The sequence below is a fragment of the Salmo salar genome, chromosome 05 (assembly GCF_965601325.2).
Source record: "Salmo salar chromosome 05, fSalSal1, whole genome shotgun sequence".
NCBI classification, from domain to species: Eukaryota; Metazoa; Chordata; class Actinopteri; order Salmoniformes; family Salmonidae; genus Salmo; species Salmo salar.
In genome coordinates, this window is record NC_138295.1 from 90160001 (window position 1) to 90177487 (window position 17487).

Genomic DNA, 17487 nt, shown 5'->3' on the forward strand with positions numbered 1-17487 from the left:
CATATAGCACACCCCCCGGGCCTTATTGCTTAATTATACTGTACATGACAAGTGTGAAACACTGGGGAGATTTATCTAGCTATTTCATATGGCCTTTTATACTGTAAGGCTTGATCTGATATTACTTCTCACAATGACAGTAGAAAAAGATCATGTTCAGTCTACATAGAGATACATGAGACCTGGCAAATCATTATCTAAGAACAAAGTTCATTATCCTCAAACCAGTTTCAAGGGTAAACCTGTTCAGAGAGTAAATAAATGACCATATCTGCAGCCTGACTTTCAGCGTGACTGTCTAGCAGTTCACATACAACTGTTGGTAACATTCTGGAAAGTCCCTTCCCTTAAACCAGCTATGTGGTTAAATATCTCCAGTTTCTAGATCTGAGAGGAACAGTTTATCTGAGATGTGGACACCTCAGTCATCAGCTGATGTGAAGGATACAGGTGAAACTCTGTGCTGGAGCGGAGGAAGCTGGGAATATCTGACACTGTCACCAACTGAACCAGGTCTAGAACAGACTGGAAGTAATGGAACACCTGGAGAAAGAGGGGAGGAGATGAAGGGAGAAGAGAGAGAGAGAGAGAAAGAAAGAGGGGAGGAGATGAAGGGAGAAAAGAAAGAGAGAAAGAGGGGAGGAGATGAAGGGAGAAAAGAAAGAGAGAGAGAAAGAGGGGAGGAGATGAAGGGAGAAAAGAAAGAGAGAGAGAGAAAGAGGGGAGGAGATGAAGGGAGAATGGAAAGAGAGAGAGAGAAAGAGGGGAGGCGATGAAGGGAGAATGGAAAGAGAGAGAGAGAAAGAGGGGAGGAGATGAAGGGAGAAAAGAAAGAGAGAGAAAGAGGGGAGGAGATGAAGGGAGAAAAGAAAGAGAGAGAAAGAGGGGAGGAGATGAAGGGAGAAAAGAAAGAGAGAGAGAAAGAGGGGGTTAGAAAGAAGGAGGTGAAAGGACACAGAACAGCATGACAAAGATGATGGACACATACACAACACAAGCTTTAGATTGAAATATTACCGTAAAGCTGATATTATACACACAACACAAGCTTTAGATTTAAATATTACCGTAAAGCTGATATTATACACACAAAATAAGCTTTAGATTTAAATATTACCGTAAAGCTGATATTATACACAAAACACACAAGCTTTAGATTTAAATATTACCACTTGATAGGGGCTGGAGGTAGCCTAGTGGTTAGAGCGTTGGACTAGTAACCGGAAGGTTGCAAGATCGAATTCCTGAGCTGACAAGGTAAAAATGTGTTGTTCTGCCACTGAACAAGACAGTTAACCTCTTGAGGATACCCTAGGATAGGGGGCGCCACAGCGCATTTTGAAAAAAAATCGTTCCCATTTTCAACGGCCTACTAATCAAACTCAGAAGATAGGGCATGCATATACTTATTATATATGGATAGAAAACACTCTAAAGTTTCTAAAACTGTTTGAATGGTGTCTGTGAGTATAACAGAACTCATTTGGCAGGCAAAACCCTGAGACATTTTCTGACAGGAAGTGGATACCTGATGTGTTGTATTGAGTTTAAACCTATCCCATTGAAAAACACAGGGGTTTAGGAATATTTTGGCACTTCCTATTGCTTCCACTAGATGTCGCCAGTCCTTTCACAGTGGTTTGAGCCTTATAGAGTCAAAACTCAGTGAATGACAGGAGTTTGAAATTGGTCACAGGGGATGGGCCATCACCATTATGACGCCGGCGGCCATGTCTGCCCCCACCTTTGGAAATGGTTTTAAAGGCAATGAAATCATCCCCCTCGAATCTTATTGGCTCTCTTGGTGTTAGAGGCCCTGAACATTTATTTTATACAACGTTTGACATGTTTGAACGAACCTACATGCGCGAGGATTGCTTTCAGTATGAAGTGCAGAGCTGCGTTTGGAGAGAGCCATAGGACGCGCTACCAACATCAGGCTAATGGAACGTGAAGTATGGACTTTTTGACCGAAAATACATCTGTTGTGGACCTGGGATGCTTTCTGATGAAGATGAAGGAGACAACTAAAGGTAGCCTAGTGGTTAGAGCGTTGGGTCAGTAACCGAAAGGTTGCTAGATCGAGTCCCTGAGCTGACAAGGTAAAAATCTGTCGTTCTGCCCCTGAACAAGGCAGTTAACCCATTGTTCCTAGGCCATCATTGTGACTAAGAATTTGTTCTTAACTGACTTGCCTGGTTAAATAAAGGTTAAATAAATAAATATACCACGGCTAAGGGCTGTATCCAGGGCCATCATTGTAAATAAGAATTCGTTTTTAACTGACTTGCCTGGTTAAAGGTTAAATAGAAAGCGGAAGCCGTTATGCTGATATTTAGTTGGCATGTTTCAATACTTTCATTGACCTCTAACTTTACAGCAATGTCAGCTTTGTTCAACGACTGTATCAGGTAATATCAGACTGTGTGCAGCTAGGCCAGTTTAATAAGTAGCTGGCATAGCTTTCACCCTATCAGCTCCCCCCCTCTCCAGAGCTCTGGCCCGGGATTAGCTCCAAATCCCATTTCCCAAACAAGGGACAGAGACAGCTCCTTCACAGGTCACCGTAAACAGATAGAATTCCATCGATGCAAAGGCTGCTTTCTGCTTTTCTCCTCAACCTCAGCCCTGCAAACTAAGAGTAGAAAATACCTAAATACTTTCATTAATAGCAACTCCAAGTAGGCCTAAAGCTAAGCTTCCTGAAAGTGCAGTAATGCATCTGCTTTAGGATGAGTCACATCTAAATACAGACATGGAGTTACAGCTGGCCTGGGAGTTACAGCTGGCCTGGCCTGGGAGTTACAGCTGGCCTGGCCTGGCCTGGGAGTTACAGCTGGCCTGGCCTGGCCTGGGAGTTACAGCTGGCCTGGCCTGGCCTGGGAGTTACAGCTGGCCTGGCCTGGGAGTTACAGCTGGCCTGGCCTGGCCTGGGAGTTACAGCTGGCCTGGCCTGGCCTGGGAGTTACAGCTGGCCTGGTCTGGCCTGGGAGTTACAGCTGGCCTGGTCTGGCCTGGGAGTTACAGCTGGCCTGGTCTGGCCTGGGAGTTACAGCTGGCCTGGTCTGGCCTGGGAGTTACAGCTGGCCTGGTCTGGCCTGGGAGTTACAGCTGGCCTGGTCTGGCCTGGGAGTTACAGCTGGCCTGGCCTGGGAGTTACAGCTCTGCCTTTGAGTTCACACTGAGGTTCTCTGGTGGGAATTGTCAGGAGCGAGGGGAGGCAAGAGGGGATTGGACATATGGTCCTGGGTTCTTTGAGAGGTGAGGTGGATTCTTCATAGAGGGTGCACTGACTACTATAGAGCCTATACACACACAGTACACCAAACACACCATATCCCCTATCTAGTACACCACACACACCATATCCCCTATCCACACAGTACACTACACTAGAGGTCGACCGATTAATCGGAATGGCCGATTAATTAGGGCCGATTTCAAGTTTTCATAACAATCGGTAAATCTGTATTTTTGGACACCGATTTGCCAATTTAAAAATATATATTTTTACACACCTTTATTTAACTAGGCAAGTCAGTTAAGAACACATTCTTATTTTCAATGACGGCCTAGGAACGGTGGGTTAACTGCCTTGTTCAGGGGCAGAACGGCAGATTTTTACCTTGTCAGCTCGGGGATTCAATCTTGCAACCTTACGGTTAACTAGTCCAATGCTCTAACCACCTGCTTTACATTGCACTCCACGAGGAGCCTGCCTGTTACGCAAATGCAGTAAGAAGCCAAGGTAAGTTGCTAGCTAGCATTAAACTTATCTTATAAAAAACAATCAATCAATCATAATCACTAGTTAACTACACATGGTTGATGATATTACTAGTTTATCTAGCCTGTCCTGCGTTGCATATAATCGATGCGGTGCGCATTCGCGAAAAAGGACTGTCATTGCTCCAACGTTTACCTAACCATAAACATCAATGTCTTAAAATCAATACACAAGTATATTTTTTAAACCTGCGTATTTAGCTAAAAGAAATGCAGGTTCGCAGGCAATATTAACCAGGTGAAATTGTGTCACTTCTCTTGCGTTCATTGCACGCAGAGTCAGGGTATATGCAACAGTTTGGGCCGCCTGGCTCGTTGCGAACTAATTTGCCAGAATTTTATGTAATTATGACATAACATTGAAGGTTGTGTAATGTAACAGGAATATTTAGACTTATGGATGCCACCCGTTAGATAAAATACGGAACGGTTCCATATTTCACTGAAAGAAAAACGTTTTGTTTTCGAGATGATAGTTTCCGGATTCAACCATATTAATGACCTAAGGCTCGTATTTCTGTGTGTTTATTATATTATAATTAAGTCTATGATTTGATAGAGCAGTCTGCCTGAGCGGTGGTAGGCACCAGCAGGCTCGTAAGCATTCATTCAAACAGCACTTTCGTGCGTTTTGCCAGCAACTCTTCGCAATGCTTCAAGCATTGCGTTGTTTATGACTTCAAGCCTATCAACCCCCGAGATTAGGCTGGTGTAACCGATGTGAAATGGCTAGCTAGTTAGCGGGGTGCGCGCTAATAGCGCTTCAAACGTCACTCGCTCTGAGACTTGGAGTAGTTGTTCCCCTAGCTCTGCATGGGTAACGCTGCTTCGAGGGTGGCTGTTGTCGATGTGTTCCTGGTTCGAGCCCAGGTAGGAGTGAGGAGAGGGACGGAAGCTATACTGGTACACTGGCAATACTAAAGTGCCTATAAGAACATCCAATAGTCAAAGGTATATGAAATACAAATCGTATAGAGAGAAGTAGTCCTATAATTCCTATAATAACTACAACCTAAAACTTCTTACCTGGGAATATTGAAGACTCATGTTAAAAGGAACCACCAGCTTTCATATGTTCTCATGTTCTGAGCAAGGCACTTAAACGTTAGCTTTCTTACATGGCACATATTGCACTTTTACTTTCTTCTCCAACACTTTGTTTTTGCATTATTTAAACCAAATTGAACATGTTTCATTATTTGAGGCTAAATTGATTTTGATGTATTATATTAAGTTAAAATAAGTGTTCATTCAGTATTATTGTAATTTACATTTTTATAAATAAAATAAAAATCGTCCGATTAATCGGTACCGGCTTTTGTTTGGGCCTCCAATAATCGGTACCGGTGTAAAAAAATAAATAAATCATAATCGGTCGACCTCTACACTACACACACACACACACACACCATATCCTCTATCCACACAGTACACCACAAACACCATATCCCCTATATAGTGCACTACTCAGACACCCCATTCCCTACAGTACACTACACACACCATATCCCCTATATAATGCACTACTCACACCATAAGCCCTATACAGTACACTACACACACCATATGCCCTATACAGACCATATACCCTATATAGTACACTACACACACCATATGCCCTATACAGTACACTACACACACCATATGCCCTATACAGTACACTACACACACCATATACCCTATATAGTACACTACACACACCATATGCCCTATACAGTACACTACACACACCCTATCCCCTATATAGTACACTACACACACCATATGCCCTATATAGTACACTACACACACCATATGCCCTATACAGTACACTACACACACCCTATCCCCTATATAGTACACTACACACACCATATGCCCTATACAGACCATATACCCTATATAGTACACTACACACACCATATGCCCTATACAGTACACTACACACACCATATGCCCTATACAGTACACTACACACACCATATACCCTATATAGTACACTACACACACCATATGCCCTATACAGTACACTACACACACCCTATCCCCTATATAGTACACTACACACACCATATGCCCTATATAGTGCACTACCTTGAACATCCTCCACCACAACACCCACCTCTCTCCTTTAGTTCCACAGAGACAACAGATGGTTAGTCATGGTCTCAACAACACCATAAACACAGATCAGCACAATCACTTTTACTACAATCACACTCTCCCAGAACAACAACAATAATAATAATCATAGATACTGCCTGGCATGGAACTAAAAGGAATTTACCGACACTAGCTAATCAATATGGGTGTTATAAATCAGCTGGGTGTACCACAAGTAAACAGTCCAACAGTTTAATAACTGAGCGTGTGTGTGTGTCCGTCGCTACATAGAACAGCCATGATTCATCTGTAGTGGAAAAGTCATTAGAGCAACACTCTGGTTTTTATGGCAGCAGAGCCTGGAGAGAAAAGACAGCAACATGGACAGTAACTGAGCTCACTCCCTCGCTCTCTTTCTCCCTTTCTGTCACTCGCTCTGTTTCTCCCTCTCTCTCTCTGACAGAAACACCAACCGTGTTAGATGGCTGAAGCTAAATATTTTATTTGTATTTTATTAAGCAGTGTTTTATTGAAAAAGTGTGATTAATGGATGTCTGAACACCTTTAGGGCTCTGTAGGAGCGGGAGTTTGAGTCTGCTTTTAACCCCTAAAACAACTGATAGTATTAAAAGCTGTGTAAAAACAAATGTGTTTACATAGCAGTGTCTCAGTGAGAAAAGATGCTTACTCTGGTGGTAGGACAGTGAGTCAGTAGCTGGTAGAACTGGAAGGTTGGAGGTAGGGTAGGACAGTGAGTCAGTAGCAGACAGAACTGGAAGGTTGGAGGTAGGGTAGGACAGTGAGTCAGTAGCAGACAGAACTGGAAGGTTGGAGGTAGGGTAGGACAGTGAGTCAGTAGCAAACAGAACTGGAAGGTTGGAGGTAGGGTAGGACAGTGAGTCAGTAGCAGACAGAACTGGAAGGTTGGAGGTAGGGTAGGACAGTGAGTCAGTAGCAGACAGAACTGGAAGGTTGGAGGTAGGGTAGGACAGTGAGTCAGTAGCAGACATAACTGGAAGGTTGGAGGTAGGGTAGGACAGTGAGTCAGTAGCAAACAGAACTGGAAGGTTGGAGGTAGGGTAGGACAGTGAGTCAGTAGCGGACAGAACTGGAAGGTTGGAGATAGGGTAGGACAGTGAGTCAGTAGCAGACAGAACTGGAAGGTTGGAGGTAGGGTAGGACAGTGAGTCAGTAGCAGACAGAACTGGAAGGTTGGAGGTAGGGTAGGACAGTGAGTCAGTAACTGGTAGAACTGGAAGGTTGGAGGTAGGGTAGCACAGTGAGTCAGTAGCAGACAGAACTGGAAGGTTGGAGGTAGGGTAGGACAGTGAGTCAGTAGCAGACAGAACTGGAAGGTTGGAGGTAGGGTAGGACAGTGAGTCAGTAGCAGACAGAACTGGAAGGTTGGAGGTAGGGTAGGCAGTGATAAGGGATAAGATTGGGTAGGATAGGATAAGGTGGGGAAGGACAGGGTAGATTAGGATTAGAGGTCGACCGATTAATTAGGTCCGATTTCAAGTTTTCATAACAATCGGAAATGTGTATTTTTGGACGCCGATTTGGCAGATATTTTTTTTTTTTTTAGACCTTTATTTAACTAGGAAAGTCAGTTAAGAACACATTCTTATTTTCAATGACGGCCTAGGAACGGTGGGTTAACTGCCTTGTTCAGGGGCAGAACGACAGATTTTTACCTTGTCAGCTCAGGGATTCAATCTTGCAACCTTACGGTTAACTAGTCCAAAGCTCTAACCACCTGCTTTACATTGCACTCCACGAGGAGCCTGCCTGTTACGCGAATGCAGTAAGAAGCCAAGGTAAGTTGCTAGCTAGCATTAAACTTATCTTATAAAAAACAATCAATCATAATCACTAATTAACTACACATGGTTGATGATATTACTAGTTTATCTAGCCTGTCCTGTGTTGCATATAATCGCTTAGGTACACGTTGCTCCAACCATAAACATCAATGCCTTTCTTAAAATCAATACACAAGTATATATTTTTAAACCTGCATATTTAGTTAATATTGCCTGCTAACATGAATTTATTTTAACTATGGAAAATGTGTCACTTCTCTTTTAAACAGAGTCAGGGTATATGCAGCAGTTTGGGCCGCCTGGCTCGTTGCGAACTGTGAAGGTGGGGTAGGATGGGATAAGGTGTGGTAGGATAGGGTGGAGTAGGATGGGATAAGGTGGGGTAGAATAGGGTGGGGTAGGATATGATACAGTGGGGTAGGATATGGTAGGGTAGGATAAGATAGGGTGGAGTAGGATGGGATAAGGTGGGGTAGTATCGGGTGGGGTAGGATAAGATAAGGTGGGGTAGGATAGGATAAGGTGGGGTAGGATTGGTAGGGTAGGATAAGATAGGGTGGAGTAGGATGGGATAAGGTGGGGCAGTATCGGGTGTGGTAGGGTAGTATAGGGTGGGGTAGGATGGATGGGGTAGGATAGGATAGATATGGTAGGGTGGGGTAGTATATAGGGTAGAGTAGGATAACCTGGGGTAGGATAGGATAAGGTGGGGTAGGATAATGTGGGGTAGGATAGGGTTGGGTAGGATAGGATAAGGTGGGGTAGGATAGGATAGGATGGGGTAGGATAGGATAGATAGGGTAAGGTGGGGTAGTATAGATAGGGTAGAGTAGGATAAGGTGGGGTAGAATAGGATAGATAGGGTAGGGTGGTATAGATAGGGTAGAGTAGGATAAGGTGAGGGGGTATCAGGTGGGGTAGGATAGGATAAGGTGGGGTAGGATAGGATAAGGTGGGGTAGGATTAGGTAGGGTAGATTAGGATAGATAGGGTAGGGTGGGGTAGTATAGATAGGGTAGAGTAGGATAAGGTGGGGGAGAATAGGATAGATAGGGTAGGGTGGGGTAGTATATAGGGTAGAGTAGGATAAGGTGGGGGGGTAGGACTACTCACCTCTGAGTGTAGGTTGTGGTCAGAGTTGTTATGGGATCCTGGATCAGAAGGCAGCAGGCTGTACCATGTCTCTCTATCCTGGGCTCTGAGGGAGAAGCCTTCAAACCTCACCTCAGAGGCAAACTGTTAGACAGCGCAGGAGAGAAATCAATAGGACAGCATCGTTAGGGAACTCAAACTGGGTTTCCATTTTAGAAAAGAGATTTCCCAAGACAGCCTGTACTCACTGTAATCAATGTCTAGGGTCTGTTTTAGTGAGGTCCCGGGGGATTCCCAAGACATTTTAAGAGAGTTTAAGCTAATTTACTGCATTTCTATACAATTTAAAAACAAAAAAAAATGCTATTTTGGAGAACAGAAAAAATGACACCAGCCTTTATCACATTGGTTATGGTGAGCGATTAGTGCTTTCTGAGGTTGGTTCAGTTTCATTACAAAAACAATTATCATGATTTTCGATTTAGTTTATTTTGTTAAACCTGCACTATGCAATCTGTGGGTTGAATGCTGGAACACAGAATAAAACAATTCATAAAATTCCCATGATGGTAGTGACTGCCCATTAATGATTCACATTACTTTAATAAAATATTTCAGTTGTCTATATTACATTTGCTTTCTTTGATGACTTTATAATTTCATTCGGTCATCATCTCATCACTATAGAGCTGCTACCTATGCTGTCTACCAAAATCCATATCTTATTAGTTCTTCAAAGTAAATAAGGCATACTTGTATGACTGCTGAATACCAACTATCAATCACTTAGATCATGGATTTTCAGGTAGAGATTCCTTCGAAGTAACTTCCCTCTATCCCTCTCGATCGCACGTTCTTCTGTATCTTCTCTTCCACTCCACGTCTTGCGCCACACAGACCGGACAAGTAGGCGAGCAATGGATTATGGTCATTGTAGTTAATTACTATGTTGTTTTCTGTGCTAAATTATGTAGAATATTGGCCTGTTGGTAACTACAACTCCCTACTACATCCCACAGTTGCACTTGATCAGATTTATCTCTAGAGAAACTGAGCATTGAGCTCACCAAAAAAAATACAAATAATGGAATTCAAATAATTGAACAGATATTTGTATTATGTAGTTCTGTCCTTGAGCTGTTGTGTATTAATGTTGTGTATTATGTCATGTTTCATGTTCTGTGTGGAACCCAGGAAGAGGAGCTGCTGCTTTCTCAACAGCTAAATGGGGATCCTAATAAAATACCGAATATGAAAAATGTTGGTCCAATCAGTTGTTTAAAAACCGAAAAACAAGATAAATTTCATACACCTAACCTATTAGCTATACAACTAGCCACTACACATTACCTCACATTAACTCAGCACCAGGATTAAAAACTATCATTTAATACAGACATAGGGATCTGTTAGCAGAAAAAGTATTTTATTAACAAAAAGGTAAACAAATATATTTGCTTTACAGAACTTTTGTTGTTGTTGCAGTTTTACAGCTAATTTCCTGCAATTCTACACATTTTGCCATGGGGTGGGGAGACATTCTTTTCCATTTTAAAGCACATTTTCTGCAAGTGAACACATTTTGCCATGACTTATTCCATGTTAACATGATTTTTGAGTAAGATTGACTAACACAATCAAATGGGAGCTCCCTGGAGGTCAGGGCCCCTGGGTACGTCCCATGCGTGCCTAGTGGATAATTCAGATTACTACAAGTTTAGATAACTGGCTAGACTAAAACATGTGTTACCTTTTTAACTGATATGGGCTAATTGAGTGAATGTCAGTGAGTGACATAAAACATAACAACTTCTGATGCACTACCAAGTTAAGAAATTGCACCTTGTGTATTCTACTATTCTAACTCTCAACAATATATCTAGACCCCGACTGACTTTCTTCATTAGAAAAAAATGACCAAGGTCCGGACCTCAGTGTCCTCAAATGTAGCTACGGCCCTGTCAACGTCCTATGGAAAACCCTAATTACACTGTAACAGCTGAGCTGACGTCTTCTGAAGGATGGAAAGGGGAAAGGTCAACTCTAGAGAGGAAGTTGTGTTGTAAAGTTGCACATCTAAAATGTGTGATCTTGACATGGCAAAAATACACTCTAATCAAAAGAACATTAAAAAGGCTAAATTCACAACACGTCTATCAACTCTCATTGAGTACAAGCAGTACCAAGACGGAGGATCTACAATCAATAACGGTTGAGTCATGAAAGCAGCGGTGGAGACTGGGGTTTGGGTTCAGGGCCAGGAACAGCAGGTTCTCATGCCCCCCTGTGTGCCAGTCAGGGGGCTGGGTGAAGAGGTTAGTAACCCTGGCAGTGGTCCAGGGTGCCAGCCAGGGGGCTGTGGATTTGCAGTGACCCTTAACCCCTGTCTCCGGGCCCAGCAAGGCCTCCAGAGAGAAGAGCCCTTCATTAAAGCCCTAGGCTTGGCACACACTGAGCACCCTGACCCACACATGACCCCTATACATTCTCTCAGGGCAGCATAATCTACAGTGCATTCAGAAAGTATTCAGGCCACTACCCTTTTGTTACTTAGCCTATTCCCCCTCAGGAGACTGAAAAGATTTGGCATGGGTCCTCAGATCCTCAAACGGTTCTAGAGCTGCACCATCGAGAACATCCTGACTGGTTGCATCACTGCTTGGTATGGCAACTGCTCGGCCTTCGACCGCAAGGCAGGGTAGCAGGGTAGCCTTGTGGTTAGAGCGTTGGACTAGTAACCGAAAGGTTGCAAGTTCAAATCCACCAGCTGACAAGGTAAAAATCTGTCGTTCTGCCCTGAACAAGGCAGTTAACCCACTGTTCCTAGGCCGTCATTGTAAATAAGAATTTGTTCTTAACTAGTTAAATGAAGGTAAAATAAAAACTACAGAGGGTAGTGCATATGGCCCAGTACATAACTGGGGCCAAGCTTCCTGCCATCCAGGACCTCTATACCAGGCGGTGTCAGAGGAAGGCCCTAAAAATGGTCAAAGACTCCAGCCACCCTAGTCAGACTGTTCTCTCTGCTACCACATGGCAAGCGGTACAGGAGCACCAAGTCTAGGTCCAAGAGGCTTCTAAACAGCTTCTATCCCCCCAAGCCATAAGACTGCTGAACATCTAATCAAATGGCTACCCAGATTATTTGCATTGCCCCCCCGCCCCTCTTTTACACTGCTGCTACTCTCTGTTATTATCTATACATAGTCACTTTAATAACTCTACCTACATATACAAATTACCTCGACTAACCGGTGCCCCCGCACATTGACTCTGTACCGGTACCTCCCTGTATATAGCCTCGCTATTGTTATTTTACTGCTACTTTTTAATTATTTGTTACTTTTATTTCTTGTTCTTTTTCTTCTTTTATTTATTTTTATTCTTAAAACTGCTTTGTTGGTTAGGGGCTTGTAAGTAAGCATTTCACTGTAAGGTCTACTACACCTGTTGTATTCGGCGCATGTGACAAATAAAATTGATTTGATTTATTCTAAAATGAATTAAATAAAAAAAATATGTCTCAATCTACACATAATACCCCATAATGACAAAGCAAAAACAGTTTAGAAATGCTTGCAAATGTATTAAATATAAAAAACAGAAATACCTTATTTACATAAGTATTCTGACCCTTTGCTATGAGACTTGAAATTGAGCTCAGGTGCATCCTGTTTCCATTGATCATCCTTGCAATGTTTCTACAACTTGTTTGGAGTCCACCGGTCTTAAATTCAATTGATTGGACATGATTTGGAAAGGCACACACCTGTCTATATGGTCTCACAGTTGACAGTGCATGTCAGAGCAAAAACCAAGCCATGAGGTCAAAGGAATTGTCTGTAGAGCTAACGGGACAGGATTGTGTCGAGGCACTGATCTGGGGAAGGGTACCAAACAATTTCTGCAGCATTGAAGGTCCCCAAGAATACAGTGGCCTCCATCATTTTTAAATGGAAGAAGTTTGGAACCACCAAGACTCATCCTAGAGCTGGATGCCTGGCCAAACTAGGCAATCAGGGAAAAAGGGCCTTGGTCAAAGAGGTGACCAAGAACCCGATGGTCACTCTGACAGCGCTCCAGAGTTCCTCTGTGGAAGCCACTCCTCAATAAAATGCACATGAAAGCCCGCATGGAGTTTGCCAAAAGGCACCTAAAGACTCTCAGACCATGAGAAACAAGATTCTCTGGTCTGATGAAACCAAGATTGAACTCCTTAGCCTGAATGCAAAGTGTCACATTTGGAGGAAACCTGGCACCATCCCGACAGTGAAGCATAGTGGTGGCAGCATCATGCTGTGGGGATGTTTTTCAGCAGCAGGGACTGGGAGGCTAGTCAGGATCAAGGGAAAGATGAACGGGCCAAAGTACAGAGAGATCCTTGATGAAAACCTGCTCCAGAGCGCTCAGCACCTCAGACTGGGACGAAGGTTCACCTTCGACCCTATGTACACAGCCAAGACAACGCAGGAGTGGCTTCCGAACAAATCTCTGAATGTCCTTGAATGGCCCAGCCAGAGCCCGGACTTGAACCCGATCAAACATCACTGGAGAGACCTGAAAATAGCTGTGCAGTGACGCTCCCCATCCATCCTGACAGAGCTTGAGAGGCTCTGCAGAGAACAATGGGAGAAACTCCACAAATATAGCTGTGCCAAGCTTGTAGCGTCATACCCAAGAAGACGCAAGGCTGTAATCGCTGCCTAAGATGCTTCAACAAAGTACTGAGTAAAGGGTCTGAATACTTATCTAAATGTGATATTTATTTTGTTAATACATTTGTAAAAACATCTAAACCTGTTTTTGCTTTGTCATTATGGGGTATTGTGTGTAGATAGAGGGGGGAAAAACTATATAATCCATTTTAGAAAAAGGCTGTAAACGTAACAAAATGTAGAAAAAGTAAATACTTTCGGAATGCACTCTACATCATATTGTAATACTTCAAATACACCTACTTTCCTTTCGCATTGCTGATTTACTAACATACACCCCTAGTGGTCAAGTATATGGATACAACAGTCAAAATACTTGTATAAACCATTCTGACTGACTAAATAATCTTACCTTTTTCTCTCTGATGAGAACACCTCCTCTCCATAACTCCCTCTCATCAATACAGGTCATGATGCTACTGGGATCTACTACTCTGGCTGACAGGTTGGAGGCTGGCTTCTGCCACCTGGAGGAACAAGTAAAGAAGGATAGACATCAGTTGATCTATGTATTTAGCCATTCAACAACTCTATGCTGCCCTCTAGTGGTAAAATGGAGATCACACAGGTACAACTGCTGAGAGGATTCCAGTGTCAAGCGGACTCGTCATTTTGTATAATGGTTCTTTGTCCTTACCCAGCTTGGTGTTCAGTCACTATGGTCATCTTGGCTGAGTGCCATGTCTGCATGTGTTTCAACGAGCCAATCACAGGGAGGAAGTCCTTCAGCTTAGGAGCTTCTTCAGCAAAACCCAGAAATATCACATCTAGCAGAGCTTTTCCTGGAGGAGAAACAGAGTCAGCCATAAAACACCTAGTAAACTGACAAATATTATTACATCTAGGAGAAACCGAGGGGAACAGTCAGCCATAAAACACCTAGTAAACTGACAAATATAATTACATCTAGGAGAAACAGAGGGGAACAGTCAGCCATAAAACACCTAGTAAACTAACACAAATATCAGATCTAGCAGAGTTTTTCCTGGGAGAGAAACAGAGTCAGCTATAAAACACAACACAAGCCCAGGCATGTAGGTAATATAGAGAACTCCTGGATAAGATACATGAATATAGAGGACTCTTTCTCGGTCTGGCCAAATGAACCAAGGTGAATGGAGTGAGTTACCTGGAGGGGGAAGCTTGTCTGATAACTGGTGTAGTCCCTCTGCTGCCTCTTCATACAACCTGCAGTCATCCCAAATCAGAACTTTATTCATACAACTATTCATTTATTCACCACTGACAGGGCACTACATTTCAATACAGCCAGGAAATGGGATATTTACAAGTTCTAGAACATCTCAGAGGAAATAAGGTAAGCTTTGTATGTTTGCTTAAACACTGCAGAAGTAGTATTAAAGAAGAGCACAGAGCTGGGATGTGCAACAGAATTAAAACAGGGCTCTATGCTGACATGTTTTACAAGGAGCACATGTGCTCCTAAGTTGAAACATTTAGGAGCACAAAAATAAAATATTTGAGAAAGAGTGTTTTAATGATAAGAAATGACTAAACGTTTTTGGGGTGTTCTATGCTAAATCAAGCACAATGTACCCTCAAATATTTGAGTCACTTAGGCGAGACAAAAATGTTCAGCTGGCCCTTTATGGGGTGGGAGGTTGCCGTGGTAACGGTGAAACTCGCATGTCTGACTGAGACCGAATCTCCGGTCACTTCGTACTTGTACATTTTACTCGCACATGTGCTCATACTTGACTTTTGCAGTTCGTACACACATCTATTTTTAGTTGTAAATGTAAGTCCAATGGTGGCACTGTAGAGCCCTGTGAACATCACTCATACTGTGTCTGCTGTGGTTCAGGCTGGTCAGTCTTCTCCTCCTGGTCATCCAGAGCACTGAGACAGGCCTCCATAGTGCTGGGGCTTTCCTCCTGGTCATCGTTCTTCTGATAACTACCCAGCTCCTCCCACTCTGTACTGCAGAACTACAACCAGAAACAGGAAGGATGGCAGTCAGTCAATGTGGTCAATAGGTGATGACAGTCATTCAATAGGTGATGACAGTCAGTCAATGTGGTCAATAGGTGATGACAGTCAGCCAATAGGTGATGACAGTCAGTCAATGTGGTCAATAGGTGATGACAGTCAGCCAATAGGTGATGACAGTCAGTCAATGTGGTCAATAGATGATGACAGTCACCCAATAGGTGATGACAGTCAGTCAATAGGTGATGACAGTCAGTCAATAGGTGATGACAGTCAGTCAATGTGGTCAATAGGTGATGACAGTCAGCCAATAGGATGACAGTCAGTCAATGTGGTCAATAGGTGATGACAGTCATCCAATAGGTGATGACAGTCACCCAATAGGTGATGACAGTCACCCAATGTGGTCAATAGGTGATGACAATAACCCAATAGGTGATGACAGTCAACCAATAGGTGATGACAGTCAGCCAATCGGTGATGACAGTCAACCAATGTGGTCAATAGGTGATGACAGTCAGTCAATAGGTGATGACAGTCAGTCAATGTGGTCAATAGGTGATGACAGTCAGCCAATAGGTGATGACAGTCAGCCAATGGGTGATGACAGTCAGTCAATGTGGTGAATGGGTGATGACAGTCAGTCAATGTGGTCAATAGGTGATGACGGTCAGCCAATAGGTGATGACAGTCAGTCAATGTGGTCAATAGGTGATGACAGTCAGTCAATGTGGTCAATAGGTGATGACAGTCAGTCAATAGGTGATGACAGTCAGTCAATGTGGTCAATAGGTGATGACAGTCAGCCAATAGGTGATGACAGTCAGCCAATGGGTGATGACAGTCAGTCAATGTGGTGAATGGGTGATGACAGTCAGTCAATGTGGTCAATAGGTGATGACGGTCAGCCAATCGGTGATGACGGTCAGCCAATAGGTGATGACAGTCAGTCAATGTGGTCAATAGGTGATGACAATAACCCAATAGGTGATGACAGTCAACCAATAGGTGATGACAGTCAGCCAATCGGTGATGACAGTCAACCAATGTGGTCAATAGGTGATGACAGTCAGTCAATAGGTGATGACAGTCAGTCAATGTGGTCAATAGGTGATGACAGTCAGCCAATAGGTGATGACAGTCAGCCAATGGGTGATGACAGTCAGTCAATGTGGTGAATGGGTGATGACAGTCAGTCAATGTGGTCAATAGGTGATGACGGTCAGCCAATAGGTGATGACAGTCAGTCAATGTGGTCAATAGGTGATGACAGTCAGTCAATGTGGTCAATAGGTGATGACAGTCAGTCAATAGGTGATGACAGTCAGTCAATGTGGTCAATAGGTGATGACAGTCAGCCAATAGGTGATGACAGTCAGCCAATGGGTGATGACAGTCAGTCAATGTGGTGAATGGGTGATGACAGTCAGTCAATGTGGTCAATAGGTGATGACGGTCAGCCAATCGGTGATGACGGTCAGCCAATAGGTGATGACAGTCAGTCAATGTGGTCAATAGGTGATGACAGTCAGCCAATAGGTGATGACAGTCAGCCAATGGGTGATGACAGTCAGTCAATGTGGTCAATGGGTGATGACAGTCAGTCAATGTGGTCAATAGGTGATGACGGTCAGCCAATCGGTGATGACGGTCAGCCAATAGGTGATGAGTCAGTCAGTCAATGTGGTCAATAGGTGATGACGGTCAGCCAATAGGTGATGACGGTCAGCCAATAGGTGATGACGGTCAGCCAATAGGTGATGACGGTCAGCCAATAGGTGATGACGGTCAGCCAATAGGTGATGACGGTCAGCCAATAGGTGATGAGTCAGTCAGTCAATGTGGCCAATAGGTGATGACAGTCAGTCAATGTGGCCAATAGGTGATGACAGTCAGCCAATGTGGCCAATAGGTGATGACAGTCAGCCAATGTGGTGAATACGTTTGAGGACCCCCCCCAAAAGAAACAGAAGACTGTGATGAATGTGTCATGTGTAACTGATGAAATGGTTGGATGTTGTGTTCAACAGTAGAAGCTG

At 43.5% G+C, this 17487-nt stretch overlaps 1 protein-coding gene across 2 annotated transcripts in view; it reads right to left on the reverse strand.

The window, feature by feature from the left end:
• Window positions 1-17487, reverse strand: part of LOC145850525 (mdm2-binding protein) — a 47981-nt gene that overhangs the window by 29727 nt on the left and 767 nt on the right. For both annotated transcript variants that reach the window (XM_082975952.1, XM_082975953.1), the window contains exons 4-9: window positions 15305-15447; window positions 14628-14686; window positions 14136-14280; window positions 13851-13965; window positions 8805-8927; window positions 449-543 (exon numbers count right to left, since the gene is read on the reverse strand). In XM_082975952.1, coding sequence (XP_082832078.1) covers window positions 449-543; window positions 8805-8927; window positions 13851-13965; window positions 14136-14280; window positions 14628-14686; window positions 15305-15447 — 680 coding nt within the window. The remainder of the gene's footprint in view (window positions 1-448; window positions 544-8804; window positions 8928-13850; window positions 13966-14135; window positions 14281-14627; window positions 14687-15304; window positions 15448-17487) is intronic.